The sequence below is a fragment of the Cottoperca gobio genome, chromosome 13, assembly GCF_900634415.1.
Source record: "Cottoperca gobio chromosome 13, fCotGob3.1, whole genome shotgun sequence".
Lineage (NCBI taxonomy): Eukaryota > Metazoa > Chordata > Actinopteri > Perciformes > Bovichtidae > Cottoperca > Cottoperca gobio.
This window is the reverse complement of record NC_041367.1, coordinates 1,602,750-1,624,009: the sequence shown is the minus strand read 5'-3', so window position 1 is coordinate 1,624,009 and position 21,260 is coordinate 1,602,750. Positions and strand designations below refer to the sequence as shown.

At 44.3% G+C, this 21,260-nt stretch overlaps 1 protein-coding gene across 5 annotated transcripts in view; it reads right to left on the bottom strand.

Moving 5' to 3' along the window:
* Window positions 1-5,303, bottom strand: part of epha4l (eph receptor A4, like) — a 51,241-nt gene extending 45,938 nt beyond the window's left edge. For 2 of the 5 annotated variants that reach the window (XM_029445778.1, XM_029445779.1), the window contains exons 1-3: window positions 5,071-5,302; window positions 3,369-3,436; window positions 217-880 (exon numbers count right to left, since the gene is read on the bottom strand). In XM_029445778.1, coding sequence (XP_029301638.1) covers window positions 217-880; window positions 3,369-3,436; window positions 5,071-5,167 — 829 coding nt within the window. In that variant the 5' untranslated portion in view covers window positions 5,168-5,302. Of the gene's footprint in view, window positions 1-216; window positions 881-3,368; window positions 3,437-5,070 lie in introns of all 5 variants that reach the window. The other 3 variants (XM_029445780.1, XM_029445777.1, XM_029445781.1) reach the window with 3 other exon arrangements.
* Between the last annotated feature and the right edge of the window lie 15,957 nt (window positions 5,304-21,260).

The following is a 21,260-nucleotide window of genomic DNA, read 5'->3' as shown; positions in this document are numbered from 1 at the left end:
TCCAACAGAGTGCGAGGTGGGTGAATCGAGGGTGGGAAGGACAAAGAGAACAAAGCATTGGGGGTGAAGACAGACGCAGGGCAAGAAGAAGGGGAGACATTAAGGTGGTGTGTTACAGTCGGGACCGGCTCTCTCTGAAGGGAGAGAGTGATCTATAAATAGAGAACTGAGAAACAGGCAGTCCTAACAAACACAAGACAAATGTCAGTTCTTTACCTTGGCATTCTGCATTGCGCTCCTCGTATCCGGGGTTACACAGGCAATTCCCAATGGGCACCAGCCACTCTCCGTCCGCCCCGCAGTACATCTTGGGAACCTCCTTCTCCTCTGAATTATCCACGCATGAGCCACGCACTTCCACAAGCGACGAGGTATCGGCTCCAGTGATGGTGTCGGGAAACTGGGCCAAGTTACGCACCGCCAATGGACATTTTTTGTAGAAGACCCTGACGGACACAAGCGCAATGCACGCTCCAACATCCTGGAAGGCCAAATAGAAGCCCTTCCGGGTCAAGGCGCCCACATCTCGGACCTCTGTGTTCAGCTTCATGATGCGATCACCGATGTCCACCTGCGTGAAGCTCTCGTCCGCGGCGATGGTGTCGATCTTGCCAAACTGGTTCTCGCGGATGTAGCGCTCCTTGTCGTTGTTGGACTCGTAGTAGTAAAGATTGAAGGTTTCCTTGCAGGTTCCCATGACACCCGGGAGGCTGTTGCAGTCCCGGAGGGTGAACTTGATCTCAATGTAGACGCGCTGGGCACCGCCTCGGGGGATCCAGTCAGTGCGGAGCCAGTTGTTCTGGTTTGGCTCCATGACGTTACACACCTGGTACGTCCGGATGGGAATGTTCTTTTCATCCATAATGCTCACTTCCTCCCACTGGGGAAAAGAAACAACAATAAAACATGTTACAAGGATATTCTTAAACCTGCAAATTACTGAATTATGTTTAGCAAAGTTGTAAAATACTATAACAGTGTCACGGTAGACTTGTTAAAGGTTGAGATAACAGAGACACATAAATGTAAATATCACACATGACCAGGAGCCGAGAACGAGAGATACTGTGCAAAAGAGCACGCAAGACAGATTAGTCAATATTTGAGTCTCAGCAGAGCAATTAATTGATGGCTAAACTTAATGCATATTTTATGAATGGCACCTAATAGACTTGTTAGGTCCTAATATAGAATCATAAAGATATTAATATTCATGGCTTCCCCTCAACTGCAAGAAATTAAATTTGTAATTAGTTATATGCCTCTGTAATGCCTACACTTCAATTACTTTGGGAATTGTATACAAAATCATCTTTACACACACACACACACACACACACACACACACACACACACACACACACACACACACACACAACGTGCATGGCTCAGGGTATCAGGGAAAAAAAGAAAACTGGATTATGTGGATGCAAAAAACTAAAGTCTGGAATCAATGCTAATGATCTAATGTGCGCCTGCTTTGCATCAGCATACATGACGGGGACTGGGAGACAGAGGCACACATGTTCCCTGTTGTTGTTAGTATCAACTCGAAGGAGAGCGAGGGATACGCTGATGTGGGGCGCATGGATTACGTTATCCAAGCTTATTTTTGCCAGGAGGGAATGTTTGTTTTACTTATGATAAAGTTTCCCTCTCCACAGATCACTCTTGAGCAAATACGAGCATGTCTTGAGAGGCTCAAAGCGGTGCGTTCCCTTAAGTCTTTCACCGTGTGTTTTAAATAGAGTCTTTGACTGAGCTGGGCTGTAAACAAGAGCAGACAGGCCTTTGGCTGCCATCGCTTCAACCGTTTAAAAAACTGTATTAAAAGAAGTCATAATGGAAGAGTGGAAGATATGGGATGTGCTGCCAGATTTGATTTGACGCCTTATCATAAACAATCTGGATTAAAGCCTTATTTCCCTGGAGGAGGGTGGGATAATGCTAAACATAGCTGCGGCTGTATGATTTGAGAAAATGTCTATCATTTCCTGCTGTTCTGTTCCACTCTGCTCTCTTCCTTTAGCCGGCCTTTTGTTGTGCAAATCAAGCAGCGCTGAGATAAGGCGCCACCTTTCCCCGATAGCAGGGAAGAGGGAGAATGAGGCCAATTGGTCGTAATGAGAGGGTGAATGCAGGCTTGACAGGGCTGCCAGGACCCTGTCAATCACTTGTGTGTGATAAAATGGCCGAGGGGAGAGCCTGAACGCAGCACCGGCTAAATTCATCGAGTACAGCTCGCGAGCAGAGCCGGCAACAGCTGCACAAGGTGAAATGCTGTCGTCGTCGTCGTCGTCGTCGTCCCCCCCCCCCCCCGGGTGCCTGTTCATTAGTTGACACGATTGTCGCTAATTTGTATGAATTTTCATAAGATATCATCACATTTCTGTAAGTAGAACAAATGGAGGAGTTACTGCTGACTGGCAAAACACTGTTATTTGTTTAATGTGAACAATTACTAATTTAGGTCACCACTTACTTTTAGAGATATGGCATTCAGATACATTTTTGGCCATTTCTATATCGAATTGAGACTTGTTTAAGGCACCGCATGTGCCTCACCTTTCCTTAACCACCTAATGCCTGTGGCACGCCGTGACCACGGTGGGGCCCCTGTTCCATCTCTTATCTGAGCCACTGTATATATCCCAATTAGACTGAGGGATCACGTATTTGATCGACCCTGTCCCCCGTTGCTTTATAGCGAGATCCAGTCGTCCTGCGGCAAGAGCTAAACCCCTCTGCACTTTCCCCCTTATTCATCCATTTCAGAAGACCCTCTCTCAGCTGCCAAGTCCCTCTCTCTCTCCCTCTCCTCCACTCAATGGTGGAAAGGGATATAAAGTTTCTCCACAAAGACCGATTCAATCCACCGTCTATTCAGGAAACCTGACGCCCGCTGCAGTATCGGCCCCTGCATCTGACCATTACAGAGTGGTTAGAGAGAAGGGAAGCGAGGAGAAAGGGAGAGCAGTGGTTGGGGCTGAGGGGGCTGCCTATAGACCGGTGGTTCTCAAAGTGGATTCCGGGGACCTCATGGGGCCCTGGAGGGTGTTCCAGAGGGTCTCAGAATCGTACAACAAACGGCAAATTCTAATTTATCATATTTTAGTGTAAGATTCTGGAAGTTATGCCTTGATCTCACCTGAGCCTAATACCCCTACAGTGCAGACAGCTGCACAATAAATCATCAACAATGATATTCCCATAAAGGGCTCACCAGGACTGGACCTTATCAAAGAGGGCTGTGTATCTGTTTGGCGGTCCACTCCAGAGCTCTTGCCAATAATGGATATTATCTCTCCATTTTTGCTCAATAGGGGACCATGCGTCCTAACAAGGGGACACTTCTTTGCAGAACTTACCCCTCCTTCTGTTGGATTGGCGACCCATCCCAGCTCCCCCTGTACAGATCTGGAGTCCAATAACGTGACTGGAAAACAAGAATAGGAGAAGTGAGCATGCAGTCTCAGTCCTCACACAACATCAGGAAACACCGAGAAGGAAAAACAGGTTCCTATGTTTTCGAATAAAGACATAATAATTAGAAATAACTGCGAAGCAGGAAGATAATCTCATTATGAATGTGAGAACACAGAGAGGATACAAACTGCAGGCCATCGAGTCTTGTAAATGTTTTGTTATGCGTAATTCCCTGCTGTGCCTAACGCATGTCGTTTTGATTGATTTTCGTTAAGATAAAGATTTTCTAAGAAAGATGTCTTTCCCCAGAGTCTTTAAATAAATACTATTTCATTTTGCTCAGCCGTCGGCCTGAAGCACGTTCGATGCGATCGGAATCAATTAAGGAGCCGTGTGCATAAACTTGGTCTTTGAAAAACAAAACGCATTTAAAAAACCCTCCGACAGACCAACAGGCTGATCACACTATATTTTTTTTGAGAAAAAGTCAAACATTATGCATGTGAAGCAATAATTAAAAAAACTAAATGTCCTTTATTATAGGCTACCTATATTTGAGATTGAATTCAGGGGGAGTTAAATGCTCAATCAGCTGCTCAGTGTGAATTCATAAATCATCCCGTTATGTAAGTCCACGGTATAAATTATTCGGTACTGAACAGACTGGTCCATTTGATATTGGAAGCATTAGTTTCATAGTGAAGTTCCCTGAGCCCGGGCTGCAGCACTGTGGACTTGTTGTGTCGAACAGCTCAGTGCCGAGCAGATACAGAAACATCATCCTGCAGGAGACAGACTCTGCATCTGTGGGATGAGTTTAAATAACACAAAGTCCTTAATGTATTAGTGTTTGCACTGGAGAGCAGTGTATCTATAACCTGTATCGGGCCTAACATTTTGAAACTGGAGACATGCTCCCCGGGACCCCGAGCAGGCAACTGTAGTGCCGAAACCTCCCGAGCTGTAGTTTGGTGAAGGACACACCGTGCTCGCTTTAAACATCTTGCACTTCAATGTTTGGCTTTTCAGTAAACCTGAAAATATGTATTTAATTGGGCGTGTATCTAATTCAGCACAATTCAACTTTTACAATTACTTATTCCCATAATCACCTTCCACCGAAACCCTCAGCTGGAGCGATCACTGGGAGCTATTCTGAAATTGATAAATAAAGAGCTGCTCGGCCAGTCGGGTGTGTGCCGAATTTGCCAGTCTCCCCCTGACTCGTAAATATACCTAATGTATTTTATAAAGACATGTCCGTTAACTACATGCTACGCAACATTGAACTTTTCAAACAGAAAGTGTCTTGACCTTCTCTCTTAACAGAGAGATCAGCACGTATCGGGGCTGCAAGTATTCCTGCTCCAGGCTTTCGGCAGCTGGCACGATCCAAAGCCCGAGACCAAAACAGCCTATGCGCATTTGGGCAGCCACTTCTCATTCCAGTTGCGTTCACATAAAAGCCCACAAAAGTCGCTGCGTAAAGGTGACCGTCGGTGTTTTCCACCATTAAACTCATCACGGCTCCACGCACTCGCAACTAGGGGCCACGGAGTGAGGCTCCGCAGCGCAAACACACAGGGACACGGAGCGGGGATGAATTCAGAAGTCCGCGGCAGTTTTTTCCTACAACAACCTTACCTTCATTTGGGGGGTATATCCGTGCCGTCGAAATAAATGTAGAAATCCCAAAAACAAGAAAACTGGCCGTGAACAAAATCCCTGCCATGAGTGCCATTTGTATCGTTGTTGGTCCGTTTTTCTCTCCTCTTTTTCTTTCGTTCTCTTCTCCCAGGTCCTGCTCTCTCTCTCTCCCTCTCTCTCCCTCTCTCTCTCTTTCCCAGTGGAATATGGGTTTGAAGCGGACAGGGTGAGAGAGACGCAACGAGCGCACCACAGCCAGGAGGCGGGTCTACTCTGTGCGCTCTGACGCGGGACCCAGTCAATCCATATAGGAAACGTAATGAACGGGGGGGTTAGTGGGGAGAATAATCATTACCCCCCTGCACACCCCAAACAATTCACTCTCATTTACCAGTGGACACCAGTCAGAGATACGAGGAGATGGTGATAGCGTGAGGTGGCATTTCTCCACATTTGCCACGGAGGTACAAAGGCGATAAAAAACTCCATAACTCTGAGTCACCGATTGACATTACACGAATAAACTGCGGGGGAAATGTCCTTTTAGTCAACAGTGGTGAAAACGAAGTGTTGAAATGTGTGTGCGCGCTGCCTGGATTCCAAACAGAGCACTGAGTTTGTTAAGAAAGGTCTGCTTCAATCACTGTCTCCTTAACTTTAAATGAAAAATACAAAACTGCTCCCCAACTATGTATTTATACGAGTAAAATGCAATGCGTCAGTTTGTGTCCTCTGTGTTCCTCAGCACTCACACTGTGCTGCTGATCCTGCATGTAGTCTGGCTCCAGTCAAGCGCAGCGCTGTCCAAGGTGAGCCGCATCGGACCAAGGTCGCCACCTAGCGGAGATACTGACGCCTGTTCTGCCTCCAAAATTGGATTAAAGAACAAGTTTGAGCATGGCCTCCCTAACATTACATGGTATTGCACTTTGTGAAATTCACAATGCCTGTTTTGAGATCGGTGGCGAGCTTGTATTGGATTATTGTCACTTGCTATTGTTCTAATACTATCAAGGTTTTATGGGTATTTATGATGCAATGTGCACAGAGATTCATCCATCATACAAGGCATAGAGCAGACCTGGTGCTGTGGAGCTGCAAAAGGTGAATAGTGTGCAGGAATTGATGTTGCTTATTGCAGTTTTTTCTCAAACAAAGGCTGCATTGTTCAGGTCTGAGAAAAGCCAGCTGTGTGTCCAGGTTTGGGGTTTTGCCCAGGGTGCTCTCACTCCTTTATGTCCTCCTACACAGGTCTTCTATTGCTCCCATGAGATGTGCCCGTTGCTCCGGCAGGCATGCAACCTTTCAATGATCTGCGGAGGAGATTGTCACCGTGTGGGCAGGTTAGGGTGTTCTGCATCACCACACACTGACTACAGATAGCCTTCCACAGCCAGCACATTTATAATAGTGTGTCTTCTTCAGAGTCCCTGGGCTGCTGCTCTTTCGAGGGTTCGAAGTCAAAACAGAACTCTATCACATGAATCAAAAAAGTATCTAAATATTGTTATTTCTCTCATGTGAAATCTATCTTTAAAATTTAAATAAAGCCCCATGCATTTTGAATTTAGGCCGCTTTGTTTGTCCTCAGAAACCTGTTTGTGCTGGTGGGACAGTCAGGCTATAAGACGTTGTGTCCCACTCAGCAGGTATCTGCATCTACTTTTTCTTCTCATCTCATTACAGAGTCATATATATATATATATATATATATATATATATATATATATATATATATATATATATATACAGACATATATGAAAGTGTCTTTGTATGAATTTGAAATATTGTCTGTAGCCTCTAGCATCCACATTTTGCAGATCCCAAGCGCTCTTGTTCACATGCCTTGTTGTAGCTTCCGTAACAACCTAAGCTTTTAAGACTTGGCTACGATATACTTATTTCTGCTCCTACACTATGTAGGAGTTTTCTCATAGGGGTGAGCTCACTGTGAATGGACCAGTCATTGTCTCAAATGCTTCTCCAGACATAGTGCGTCTTTGTTTTTCCCTCACAGATGCCACTCAAAGAAAGAGAGTATAGTGTTTTCTTTATGTATAGCTGGTCTGAGATGGAGCGATGGAGTCCAGATCTTGGATTGCTCAAGGATATGATGTTAGGTCAAGAAGAATGAGTCTGATTTGGGAATAAATGGAGAGGTGTTTGTGGGTTTATGAGAGCCTCCTGCGGACGGGATACTGTGCCTTTGTGGGGTCATGGTCTCTCCTGAGGAAGTATCTCCACCGGTGTAATGAAGCAGACAAAGCACCTGGTGCTCTACCAAAATTGGCCAATTTACCCCGAACATTGATTGTGCAATACTACATCCCCAGATGAAGGGCACTTTCTCCCTTTTTTCTCCCCTGACAACGAGCCTGGCAACCTCTGAAAGCCAGAGGGGCACCTGGAGGGCCGCATTTGATCTTTTCAACCAACCAAAAAGTGTTGCGTATCGACAATGGTGGACTGTGATGGTGGTCGGGACAGGGTGCGAGTGGGTGGATTGTGTCTCTTGTCTTCCTTAATTTGTGTCACAGTGTTTTTGATTGATTACACTCCCATCGTTTCCCTTTATCTTCCTGTCAAACCATCGGCTTTTTCTTTCGATTGGAAAGTGGCGGAGCACCCCCCCACCACCACCACCACGCCGCCCCCTCCCCTTCCCCTTCCCCATCCTCCACCAGCCCACTCCGCTTTCTCCAGATGGCATCTGCTGCCCACACATCTGCATTGTGTGCCAATCATGCACACCGACTCCACATTTTTTGCTTGAGCAGGCACACACACGCGCACACACACACACACACACACACACACACACAAGCTCAATCAGATAAACTCACACAAACTTGTGCTGGGGAGGCGGGGTCGGAGGGGTTTTTGTTTGCTTTGTTGACAAACCCCAGCATAAATGTGCTTTAGACCAATTTTCTAATATGTGGGACTCCTATCGCCTTTAATAACAAATAGATATCATTGAGTTTTGACTTTTAACTCTCTCACTCAGGGAGTCAGTCTGTTGAATCACATCTGAAATTATTTTCTTTATATGTTTGGGTAGGTTGACTTTTTCTGCTTTTGATCACCTTTGATCACTCGCCGCATTTTAGCAAACATTTGACCAATTTTACAATATAATGTAGGGTATAGCGTTGAGGACCGGTGTAGCTGAATGAAGATGAGAGACTTTCTTGCACAGCAGCCTTACAAAAATCAGCTGCTAGCAGTTAGCAGTCATAGCTGCTAGCAGTCATAGCAGTTAACAGTCATAGCTGCTAGCAGTCATAGCAGTTAAGCAGTCATAGCTGCTAGCAGTCATAGCAGTTAACAGTCATAGCTGCTAGCAGTCATAGCAGTTAACAGTCATAGCTGCTAGCAGTCATAGCAGTTAGTAGTCATAGCTGCTAGCAGTCATAGCTACCAGTCATAGCTGCTAGCAGTGGTAGCAGTTAGCAGGCATAGCAGTTAGCAGTCATAGCTGCTAGCAGTCATAGCTACCAGTCATAGCTGCTAGCAGTCATAGCAGTTAACAGTCATAGCTGCTAGCAGTCATAGCAGTTAGCAGTCATAGCTGCTAGCAGTCATAGCAGTTAACAGTCATAGCTGCTAGCAGTCATAGCAGTTAGTAGTCATAGCTGCTAGCAGTCATAGCTACCAGTCATAGCTGCTAGCAGTGGTAGCAGTTAGCAGTCATAGCAGTTAGCAGGCATAGCAGTTAGCAGTCATAGCTGCTAGCAGTCATAGCAGTTAGTAGTCATAGCTGCTAGTAGTCATAGCTACCAGTCATAGCTGCTAGCACTGGTAGCAGTTAGCAGTCATAGCAGTTAGCAGTCATAGCAGTTAGCAGTCATAGCAGTTAGCAGTCTAGCAGTTAGCAGTCATAGCAGTTAGCAGTCATAGCTGCTAGCGCTCATTAGATCAGTTTTCCTGAGCAGATCTTTTAGTAGTTAATATTCAGGGTCACGAGGTCAGATAACCATATGATATCAAAAGAGGGTATTCCTAGCGTAGCCCAGTGAAAGTGCATTTCAGGGATGTAAAACGCTCAGTGTAGGCTACTCCCTGAGAAACGTTGGCTCAGTTGAGCGTGTTAGAACTGCAAGAAGAGGACGTGACATTAATACAGTTCTTCTTCAAAGGAAGTGTTTTTACACCTTTACTCTTTAGACTATGACATCAAGAGGATTAATTAAAACATATGAAATAAAACACTTATTTTAAACGAAGATTATGTAAATGTAGACATACTGTGGGTTCAACTTCTTATTGGTAGCGGTATAGTCTTGACAGGAGCGTTCATGTGTGTTATGTTAATATCTGTTTAAATATGTATTCAGTGCTTTCCTTCCACATAACTGGATTTTGCATATTTGAGATGTTTGATGCATGTATGCTTAGTGAATTGTTAACTGCTCTGAGATATTTAAAGCAATGCATATATAGATATATACATATCTATGTATGCATATATCTATCTATATATAGATATATATATCTATATATAGACATATGCATATATATATATATATATATATATATATATATATATATATATATATATATATATATATATATATGCATATATCTATCTATATATAGATATATATATATATCTATATATAGACATATATATATATATATATATATATATATATATATATATGCATATATCTATCTATATATAGATATATATATATATCTATATATAGACATATATATATATATATATATATATATATGTCTATATATAGACATATATATATATATATATATCTATATATATATATATATATAGACATATATATATATATATATATATATACATAGATACAGTATATATCTATATAGATATATATGGATTGAATGAATAGGGATTTTATGTTTCTGCTTGATTTATTACTTTATGTTTGCTTGTTTGTTTATTTTTGGTAACTACATGACTTTTGTATTTCCTTATAACACATATTAAGGTGAGATTCCACTTCTTTTATATCTCCTCTGCACAACTTGCATCTTTTCTTTCGTTGTTTTGTTTCTGCTGTTTTGTTTTATTGTGCAAACAAATAAAATCTCAAATTAGACTTGAGTTCGTTTTTCTAATCTTCTTATATTTCTAACCTACACTGTTTCTCTGTGCCGACAGGTGACCTTGTAAGTTGGTAAAAAAGGAGCCACTAAAACCCTCCTGGCACAACCCTTTTCCTTTTCTCTCCCTTATTAAGACTTACGACTTTGTAATGTATCCTAATCATATAACGTTCTGTTTCCAGTTCTCCCCCGTCGGTCTCTCTCTGCGTCTGTGTGTGGGCACGGCTCTTCCACTCAGTCTCTCGCCTGCTGGCTCTCTGATTGCTGCTAAGCTGTTTCACCTGCTCCAGGCCTCACACCTGCAAAACATCAGATCATCCGCCCTGCAGTATTTCAACCCCAGCTCTTCACACATTCACATCATTGCCTGCTCACTCACTCATCTCCCTGGCTGCCATTCAGAAACCCCAATCTGCCACGTTGTTAGCTTTTATAGATAGCTTCATCAACTACGTTCACATCCAGCCCTCCTTCCTGCTTCCTCCACCGCGTTTCACCAGCCACCAGCTTTTACCTTCACCTGCCGGACATCCCCCCTCGTCCATCCTCATTCCCATGGAAACCCTGAAAACAAACGTCTTCTTATCCATTCACACGCTGACACTTTTAAATATGTTAATAAAATAGTGTCTATCCTGGTATGTGCTGGATATATATATATATATATATATATATATATATATATATATATATATATATATATATATTGCGGTCACCATTATTAAACATTTTGACCCGATGACGATTGATTGAAACGTTATCTGCTTAAATAAATGGTTTGGTGTTTTGGAGCCAGTGTGCAGGCTTCACTCTGCACCTACATGTGAGACAGTGTGTGTGTAACTACGGCCTTTCCAACGACGTAATACCATGCATCATCGTGCTAATAACTCTGATAGTAACGTTGTGCCTGAAAAGTGAGAAGAAAAGTACGCAGGGCAGATTCATGTGTACAGTTGTTGCAGTAATTAATTTGGAAAACGATGTGAGAGAGACATAAAGAGAGGAAGGGGCCCACAGAGGCAGCTTATGCATAGAGCCAGAAGGTTGTGCCTCAGCCCTGGTGGCTAAGATTGTTTATTTAATCCAGTGTCTGGGTTGTAAGTAGTGTTTTCCCAACTTTGGTACATTTATAGTGAGTCATGGGAACCAATTACGGCCGAGACCTTCGACTTGTGTTTACAGTAGACACCGAGAGCGACCGGAAGTCAAGAGACAAAAGTTATCAATTCAAAACACCCTGAGACCATCTCTCACGTGCACTCAGGAAGTGCACATTTATTGTCAACAAAGCAAAAACCCCTCCGACCCCGCCTCCCCCTCTCATCTTCTCCCACCTCCCTGACTACAGTTTGGTCCATTGTTTTCAACTTAAGCCCCTAAAGTCCCTCCTGCCGGCCTGTGACCCCCCAGGCTATGGGCCCTGCCCACCGCCTTCGGATCCCCTGCTTCACGCGGTGATCCTCGGGCCCGCAGTCAGGAAGACGGTCCCCGGAGGTCAGAGCGAGTGGGAGTCGGAGGAGACCCGAGCAGAAAGGGGAGAGGAGATCAAAGAAGCAGCAGGAGAGCAGCTCTGAGCTGGAATGTCAGAGATGAGATAAAATCCACTGAACTGGAAATATTGCTCACACAAACACAAGGATGCAGTCGTGCACACGAGAGATACACTTCTTCTGTGTCCTACGACACGATGGGACTTGGTTGTTCCTTTGCCTCTGATCTTCCAAATCTCCTGAGGACATTCTGCAGTCACATAAATCTCCTGTTAATTGCAAACTAATTTAAAGTCCATAAATGACAACGTGAATTGCTGATGATCCATTTCAAACGTATAAATCTGTCAGCAGTGCAACAATATTACCTCCAGAGTTCTCCGAGTGCATGGCTTTGTACCGCAGGTCTCCTCGTCAATACTTAGCTTCTATCTGTTCACAGCATTTCTCATCGTGTGCGTCCACTGTTTATCTCCACAGGACAGCCCGAGGCTGCGTCCATGTAGCATAAAGTCTGACTCGCATCATGCTAATCTACTGAACTGCTGCTTGACCGGTCGCTTTCCTTTCCTATTTACATTTAAATGTAAAGCATTTGGCAGACACTGTCCTCCAGAGTGGTTTACAGCCCTGCTCAGTGTCCATGATTAGCACACCATCGTAAAGATACTACAGGGGATAGAGTAAAACATTTAACTGATAGATGTCACCTTGAAACTTCCCCAGTTTAATACTGACATTAAGACAATTATGTTTTATATTACAAGTTTTCTGAAATGTAATGTTTAAATATGCAAATGAGACATGATGTGGTGTTATCTTTTCTGCAGACACAAATCTCCTAAATGTTTGTTTTATGGAAGCAAAACAGCCCAAATTCTCAAAATTCAGCAGTGCATTAAAAACAATGTTTTGCCTGAAGGGGGGGGGGGGGTCTCGCCTCTGAAACCCTCCACCCTCCATCCATCATGCAGCCTCATGCCCAGATTCACGTCGCCGCCTGTCATCTGACCTATGTGTGCCCCTGCCACCCAGCTCTTTGCCCCCTGACGGCAGCGTGTCAGTCGATAAGATCACGGCAGGCCCGGCGGTGAAGCCCAGCGGGCGCGCTCTCTCTCTGTGGTTGTCGAAAAGGAGCCGGGCTGCAGGAGACCCTTTGTGTCATTTCAGAATTACCTGTGTGTTTTCAAAGCGGACCGCTGTTGAGTCTACCCTGTTGTTCGCCCACCCTTCAGTTCCCAGGCCTGAGCTGTTTTGGGAAATGCCACTTGTTTGAGACATAACAGCAGGAGGTCTGTGCTCACACACAGAGTTTCTCTGTAATAGCACTTCTCTGATCAAGACACATCGAGGCTACATGCCTTTCTCCGGCAAGTCTGATAGAAATAAATAAAAAATGCAAATTGTAACTTTCATTTCACAGGCTGTGACGAAGGTGTGTGATTTACACGTTTCTGCATCGTGTTTTATGAGGCGTAAAAGTAGCAAAGTTGTATCAGAGTCACAAATTACTCTTTGTAACCACATGAAAACCCACTTATCCCACTGTTTTGTTGTAGAAGTATCATTTTGGGTTGTTAGGGGGCCGTGTAACGATCCAGCTAACTCTCATCTGGCTGCCAGATTAAGCTGCTGCCGTTAGATGCATTTAGATGTCTGTGGCGGCGCAGCCTCTTCATGCTTAAAGCATCAACACAAGCTACAAATCAGCTCCAACTCTAGGCAGCTTTCGGATTTTTATGGAAAAAGATTACACGCGAAAGACATTTGGCAGCCGCAAAAGGGAATAAGCGCTCCAGGGGAGATGATTTAAGGTGTCCCAAAATTAATTTATGGCGTGGTGTCAGGCGCTTTCAGAGCGCCGCCTAATCATCTCTCTTATAGGAAGACAGGGAGGTGGTGCAGTGACGACCTGCGTATGTATGTGCAGGATATGTATGCTTCCGTTGAGGGACGAGCATTGCTGTGTTAGTAATGGTGTTCAGGCACATCGCATTCAGCAAACTCGTGTTCAGATTCTGTCTCCTTCTGAATTATTGTTTTAATTGTGAGTTTACGACTCAGAGCACAGATGTAGACACGTCCGTCACAGTCACACGCAAACTGACACTTGGCTGAACCATCAGACTCGTCGCTGTGAGTTGGTCATGGAGTTTGTGCTCCGACTGATGTCATTTCCTAATTTGGTGAGAATGAAGAGAAGGCACAGAAGGCTGGTGGGAGTTCAGCACACAATGAGCATTTGGCCCTTCAGCTGTTGTTTGTGATCATCTCACGCTTCTGGTACTGTTGATGTTAAACTAGTGCTTTACAAAAGTAAGAACACGTTTCCTGTCGCGACCAGTCACAGACATTGTTGCTAACCTAAAAAGCTTCAGCTTCATCTGATGTGACAAACAGCCCCCACTTCCTGTTTCCAACCATAAAACAATCCAACTTTACTGCCAAGTAGAACCCAGTGTCACAACAATAACACGCAAAACTGGCGAGAGGCCAGCACATTAATGAGGAAATGATTTATTGATGGAGAATGGCTTTGCATTCTGTGCTGTCTTTAACTGATTGAGTTCATAAATCTGATTATGCATTACATAGATTGATGCCAAAGAAGGAAAAAATAATAATAAAGAGGACAGAAATGTGTAAAAGTTTAATCTCAGAGAGTCAGGCAAGAGGACACAGTGTGTTGGGATGTGTGGTACAAGATGTGAGTCAGTGTTAACGCTGGTATCTGCAGTGATTGTTATTAATGGATCACACACATATCGATCTGAGTGCACATTAAAAAGCGTACCATGGTGAGAGAACTTCTCTCTGCTTTGTGAATCTCACACAGCATGTTTGTATTCCAACACAAGTGACATCGCATTTTGCAAAGCTTCAGATGAAGGACAGACTTTGCAACGACTTGTTGCTGCTGCTGCTCTCTGCGCTGAGGTTGCAGCTTTAACACATCATTTGCACAAACAATAGCTGAACTCAAGCTGACGATAATCCCCAAGAGGCTTGGGCATCAGCCAGATGTGACTGACCCACATCCAATACACATTCCTCATGGATGTAATTAAAAAACATTTCTGCTGTTCATTGCATTCACTGAGTTCTGCAGGGTCTCTGCTTCCAAGCCGGGAGGTGATTTGTATCTGCAGATACCCCGAGGAATTGGAAGGAGAGAAGAAGTTCATCGCTGGACAAAGTGGATCCTCAATACATAATACATGAAGATGTTCTGGTTTCTCCTTTAGCCTTAAAGGAGAAACCACAACCAAAAGGCTTTTTGTGGTTGTGCACAAAGTACAACATGTCTGACATGAGTCCAACATGTTGTTAGTAAAAATAAATCTGCATATTTGTTCAAATAAATGAACTGAGCTATAATATTATATATTATATATATATATATATATATTATATATATATATATATATATATATATATATATATATATATATATATATATATATATATATATATATATATATATATATATATATATAATATTTAGCCACAGATACTTTAAGCTGCGCTACACGTTATTATTGGTCCAGATTAATATGCAAATACATTTTATACACATGTAGTCGGGGGTCTCTGCTCAGCTGAGGGTCCCGCGTTGTGTGTTGGATGATGCAACAAGTGCTTTGTCTGAAACAAATAAAGGCTTCTGGTGTTTGTTGTGATTAGAGAGTTGCATCATCATCAACACACTTAGGTAATAAAAAAGCATATTCAATACAATACTATGTGTTTCCCTGGAAGGAGCTTTTAATAACTCTTTCTTACAGCAGTGCCCGATGAGAAGAACATATCTCGTAGCTCAGATGTTAACCTGTGTCTGCTTTTCACCAGGAGAAGAAGTTCTCTTTTGATTTGATTCACTTCAACAGATACAACTGAACATCTTTTACTCTGCAGGCTCCCGGAGAAGTCCCTTCATCTGACAAGCTATCAGCCGAAGCTCCAGTGCAGGAGCCTCTGATCGTGCACAGAGACGGAGAAATGCAAAGGTAGGGTATTTTGTTCCTCCTCCTCCTCTTCCTCCTCCTCTTCCTCCTCCTCCTGGGGGCAGGTTGTTTGCACCATGGGTGTAGATGGAGGTGAGGTAGGACTGAGCATGGTAATCACCTAAAGGTGGGCTGGTTGCTATGGAGTCCCCCCGCTGCACAGTGACAGCAGCGAGAGCTTATTGAGTTGCACAGAGGAGGAGAGAGCTGTGGAGCCCACTGAGTATTACACACACGTACTCACACACACATACACACAACACACTGACACCACCAGTAGAAACCTTCCTCTGCCCTGCACCCTACATGTGTCCCCACATTTTGTATAAATGTTCAAATGAAAATGGTTATAGAAAGTATAGATTAACAGGAACGACACACATGCACACGCTGAGTGCACTAACTGGGACGTGAACACGCAAGACACACAGTCCAGAAGCACATGCAGAGACAAACAAAAACATATTCACTGAGAAACAGAGTCATCCACAACAACTGACAGCTGCCCACATATTTGCCTGAAATAAGCACATTCAAACACACAGATGGGGGGGGGGATCCAGTCACACCAACCGTCTAAGACACACAGCAACACACTTGCAGCATGGGACAATATGTGCTGATAACAAACTGCGACACCAAATATGAAGCTGAGGAGCTCCAGATGCAGCCTGCTGTCTCCCACTGGACCCACACGAACACAGACAGGCACCGAGACATGTGCTGCAAATAAAGAGAGAAGAAGAAGACGTTGATTCTGTCAGAATCCAAACATGCACGCTTTACACACACAAATCCCAAATAAATTCACCACTCTTACTTTGATTCTTATTCAGACGATCCCACACAAACACACACACACACACACACACACACACACGTACACACACTTAAGCACACACACAGGTAGCACCTCAGTGCCAAAATAGCAATTACCCATCCTGTGCTGTGAGATAGGAGCTGCTGGCCTCCGGAGCAGCCGCCTGTTATTACTTATGTAAATATCGCATGGCAGTGTCTCTATCCAATTTAGGAAAGAATGACGGTGTGTGTGTGTGTGTGTGTGTGTGTGTGTGTGTGTGTGTGTGTGTGTGTGTGTGCCGGGATGAGATGAAGGCAGATCTGTACATTAAGAGGAGAGATTGTATTTCTATATTATAACAGCTGTTATGTGAACGAACACGTTGGTGTGATGTTGATGTTCACAAACAGCAGCGGGATCACAGACATACGAACAGTCTGATTTGTTGATCCAATGCACACGTCTGCAAGTCTTTGCCAGATGATACATGCAGTATGACAACACCACGAGTCCAGGTGGCAGATCCCCATCGTAGTGTTAGCATGCTAACATTAGCTCAACACAGAGCACAACTGAATCTGATGTTATTCAGATTCACGTGCACAAAAATAAGTTGCAAATTATACGTCAAGATTCAAGACATTTATTGTCATATGCACAGATAACAGACAGTTCGGTTGCTAATCCGCCGACAGCAAAAGATAAAGAACTAAAAGTCAGAGATGTGCACAATATAAAAAGTATTGCACATAGGTTCACAGTACAGAGTTAGTACTGCACGAGCGAGGCAGACAACAAAGTGCATCATGCATAGTCCAAGTTGTGTTCATAGTTCAGGTGGGGGGGGGGGAGCATATTCACAAGCCTGCAGGTAGAAGCTGTTTGTTAGTCTGCAAAGAAGAAACGTGTAGTGTGTAGTAACACGTTCAGTTCTCATACAGGAGCTCTAAGTTGTGCTGTGTTTGTATCCTGCTCGCACAGCTGCTCGGTCCTGCCGCCTCTTTGAACAACACAGAAAGAGCATTAAGCCACTTGAGCCACACTGAATCCACTTACAGCTAAAAGCAGGTGGGCTTCCATCCATCCCACCACTATATGTGCGGATATACCTTTGGAGTGGAGTCCCCCGTGTCCCCCTCGCAACCCAACCGCCACAGTAAAACCCCCTGTACTCCTCTCCAGTTCCCCCTCAAAGGTTGCAGGTAAATGGGGTAATCTCCTGGCCCATCGCCCCCTCTCTCTGGATGGATGAAACTCAAGCCCCCCCATCGCAGCGCTGAGACCCCCATGCTGCTCACTCCCAACAAGGCCCACCTATTTCCCTCTCTCTCGCTCCCTCTCCTTCCCTCTCTCTCTCGCTCCCTCTCCTCCTATCTAATCACAGTCCATTAGCCGCCCCATTAAAATTCTTTTGTCCAATTTGGGAGGAATGCTACCCTCGTGGAAAAACAGAATGAAGCCACAATAGGGCCTTTTCAAATCGTGCTCGACTTTTATTACTGAGAGTCGCTGAGGAGTGCCTCCACTATGTCTTCCAGTGTGTGTGTGTGTGTGTGTGTGTGTGTGTGTGTGTGTGTGTGTGTGTGTGTGTGTGTGTGTGTGTGTGTGTGTGTGTTATGGGGTAGAGAGGGAAGAGAGCACATTGAAAATACAACCCGTGCTGTGTAGTGTAGGGAATGCAATTTAGAATAGAAAATAGTTTGTTCCAGAATACTAGCTTCATAGCAGGAACTGAAGACTCTGCCGGTCAAGGCGCTACATGACGACAGCGAAGGTGGAATTGACAATCTTGAATTCTGTTAAAAAGCCTCCTGACTGCTCTCAGTGGCGTAGATTTATTCAGACTATAAGCCCTGGATGTCTCTTGTATCAGCATTAGGAGTTGAGATGCACATCTCTTGTAGTTAAGTTTAAACAAAGTTGTCGAGCGATGACACACCGAGGCACTAAAACTAAAACTTAAATGCACGTACTGAGGCGGAAAATGAGCAGAAAACATTCAGATGTTCCCTCTCCACCTCTGCACGTCTCTTTTTCAACATGCATTCAAATAACGCGTTTGCAAAACAGTAAATGGCATTACAAAGAACATCACAGAGATAGTTGTTGTCTTATCTCATGGCGCTGCTTTGTTAGTCTAATCTGTCCAGAGGCTGAAACCAGAACGCACCCTCCACCTTCAGCTCCTGGTCGACCTCCGTGCATCGCTGTATCCGTTGTATTATGACCTTACATGCTGCCTGCTTGATTGAAATTGACTCCTCACTGTATTTCAATCGACATCAAAAAGCTTGCTGCCCAGAGTCCCTCTGCCCGGCGTCCTGTAACAAGTAGCTGTTTGAATTGTGGGGCCTTATTTCATGCTCAGTTATGCCGTCAAACACTGCACTGAATCGATGTCATGGATTAGTGAGCGTCTTGTCTCGCTGCTGCAGACATCTTACCGTGTGTCTTTGTATTTAGAAGCGTGGGGGTCATGATCGCGTCCATAAGACAGCGATGATGTGCATCCGTGGATGTGTTGGAGCCAAAGTGACACAATGTTTAGTCTAATATCTGACCAGCTGAGTGACTTACGACGTGGGACTCAGATAAACCCAGCACAACGTGGGAACCCCTTAAAAAGTGGACGAGTGTGAGATCCAAAAAGTGCACACTTATATGCTTGACTGGCACACACACACACACACACACTCTCAGGCTTATCTGTCAGCATTCTGGGACACAGGCTGCAGACGACAGGCAGGTATGACAGGCCAAGACATGCTGATAACAGATAGGACTGGCCATTTGACAGATGTGTGTGTGTGTGTGTGTGTGTGTGTGTGTGTGTGTGTGTGTGTGTGTGTGTGTGTGTGTGTGTGTGTGTGTGTGTGTGTGTGTGTGTGTTTGACAGAAGAGCTATAGGAGAGATTTTACCAAACCACACAGAGCATCTAACCCACAGACGTATATGTGACTGTACTGGTGTTTGAATGTGTGTGTAAGTGTGTGTTGCTCAGGAGGGTAGGCTTCCATTACACCTTGCACACGGTAATTACTAAAATGAGGCCAGCACTCATAGGAGGGGGGGGGGGGGGCTTTCCATTACCAGTTCCCTAATATGTAACAAAATGGTGCATGTGATGTGTGTGCACGCACGTGTGTGTGAGAGTGGACGATAGCTGTGTTTTGCATCACTAACGCTCGCTGCATTAACACAACACTTACAAACACATTAGAACAAGTGTGCATTAAGTGGGATGGGAAATAGCTTGGATGTCATTGCACATGTGTTTGTTTGTGTGTGGGAGTGGGTGGGTGGGTGCGCATGAGTGGGTGCAATACGGCGGTTTGAATAACCCCGATGTGAATGCGAGTGGGAGGTGGAAGAGAGAGGGGGGGGGGGGAGGTCGACTTTGAGGAAAAGTCTCAGCATTTATGTGTGTGTCCCATATACTGTAAGTCTAGATGTAATCCAGAGCAGGAAGCAGGGCAGGGCGTTACAGTAGGTGTTAAAGCTCCACTGCTTCTCTGAAACACTGCTGTTGACTGTTTCACTCAATGCCCGCTAATATGGAGCCCCTATTGGGTTTCAGCGCCACGGCCCACAGAGCCCCTCCAACCGTCATCGCTGGTGCAGAAACCAACCAAGGTCACTGTGCGCGCAGACGCTGCCGTGCTTTTATTAAATGAAATAAGACTGTGTGCAGAAGTTTAATGACAGAGCAATGTTTCTGCAAAGTGAGGAATATGTTCCAGAAATAATGGCATTAAGAAGTGTGTTGACACAGGCACATGTCTCGCTCTAATGCAGGACGTGTCTCCTCGCTCACTTGCATTATTACAACATAGCAGATGTTTGGATCTTGCATCAGAGATCACAGTTTGAGCTCCATGTGGTTGTTTTCCTGCATTCGTCCCACTTCTGTCCACTTTTGACAATCAGGAAATTGCGTGTCATGTCGTTCCCCCGACTCTGAGCGCCGTGTTGCTGAATCAGTGGAAAAAGAAGACGGTGCGATACATCACAACGTGTCAAGAACTTCCTGTAACACAACCGTGGCATCATAAGAGATGCTCATTGACTTCCTACAGCGACGGCCATGACACGGGAACCTGGCTGTCTCTTCAAAGAACAAGACACATCAACACTTGTTCTTCTGCAGGCCTGTTGGACAGAGTCTGGCCCATCAAGCAACTACCTGTCAACAAGATCTTAGTGCTTTATCACCCCCCCTCCCTTTCCCAGACCTCCCATCCCCTCTTCATTGGCTGATAACGACCTCAGAGCAGCGTGTTCCTTTGGGGGCTTGTAGGTGAGAGCCGGCCTGTTGGTCTGTCCTGCTACTTTCACTCTCTTTGACGATCTTTTACATTTCGACAGGCGGTGTTACCTGGTTCTTTGTCTTCCTGGGCTACTCTTCTATCTCAGGGGGTTACTATCCAAACAACTCCACTTGACTTATTGGAGAATGTTTATTGAGTGAAGTGAGGCTATTAAACTGACCTGAGAGCAGTTTTTCCTTCCACACTTTACTGAACCACAGACGGATCCATCCTTGGGGGCAGCATGTGGTTTAGTGGTTTACTTTAGTGTTTTCATTTGACTTTATATTTCCACTCCACTACTTTTAAGAAGGAAGTAACTGTGTGTTTATTTATATAAAATCCTTATGATAAGCTTGTAAAACACAACTTTATTATTGTAGCACTTTGAGTTTTGTTTATTCAAATGAAAAGCGCGTTTATAAATACAATTTATTATTATAATTATTATAAATGTCTCTTTAGTGTAAAATATATGCTGCTTACAAACC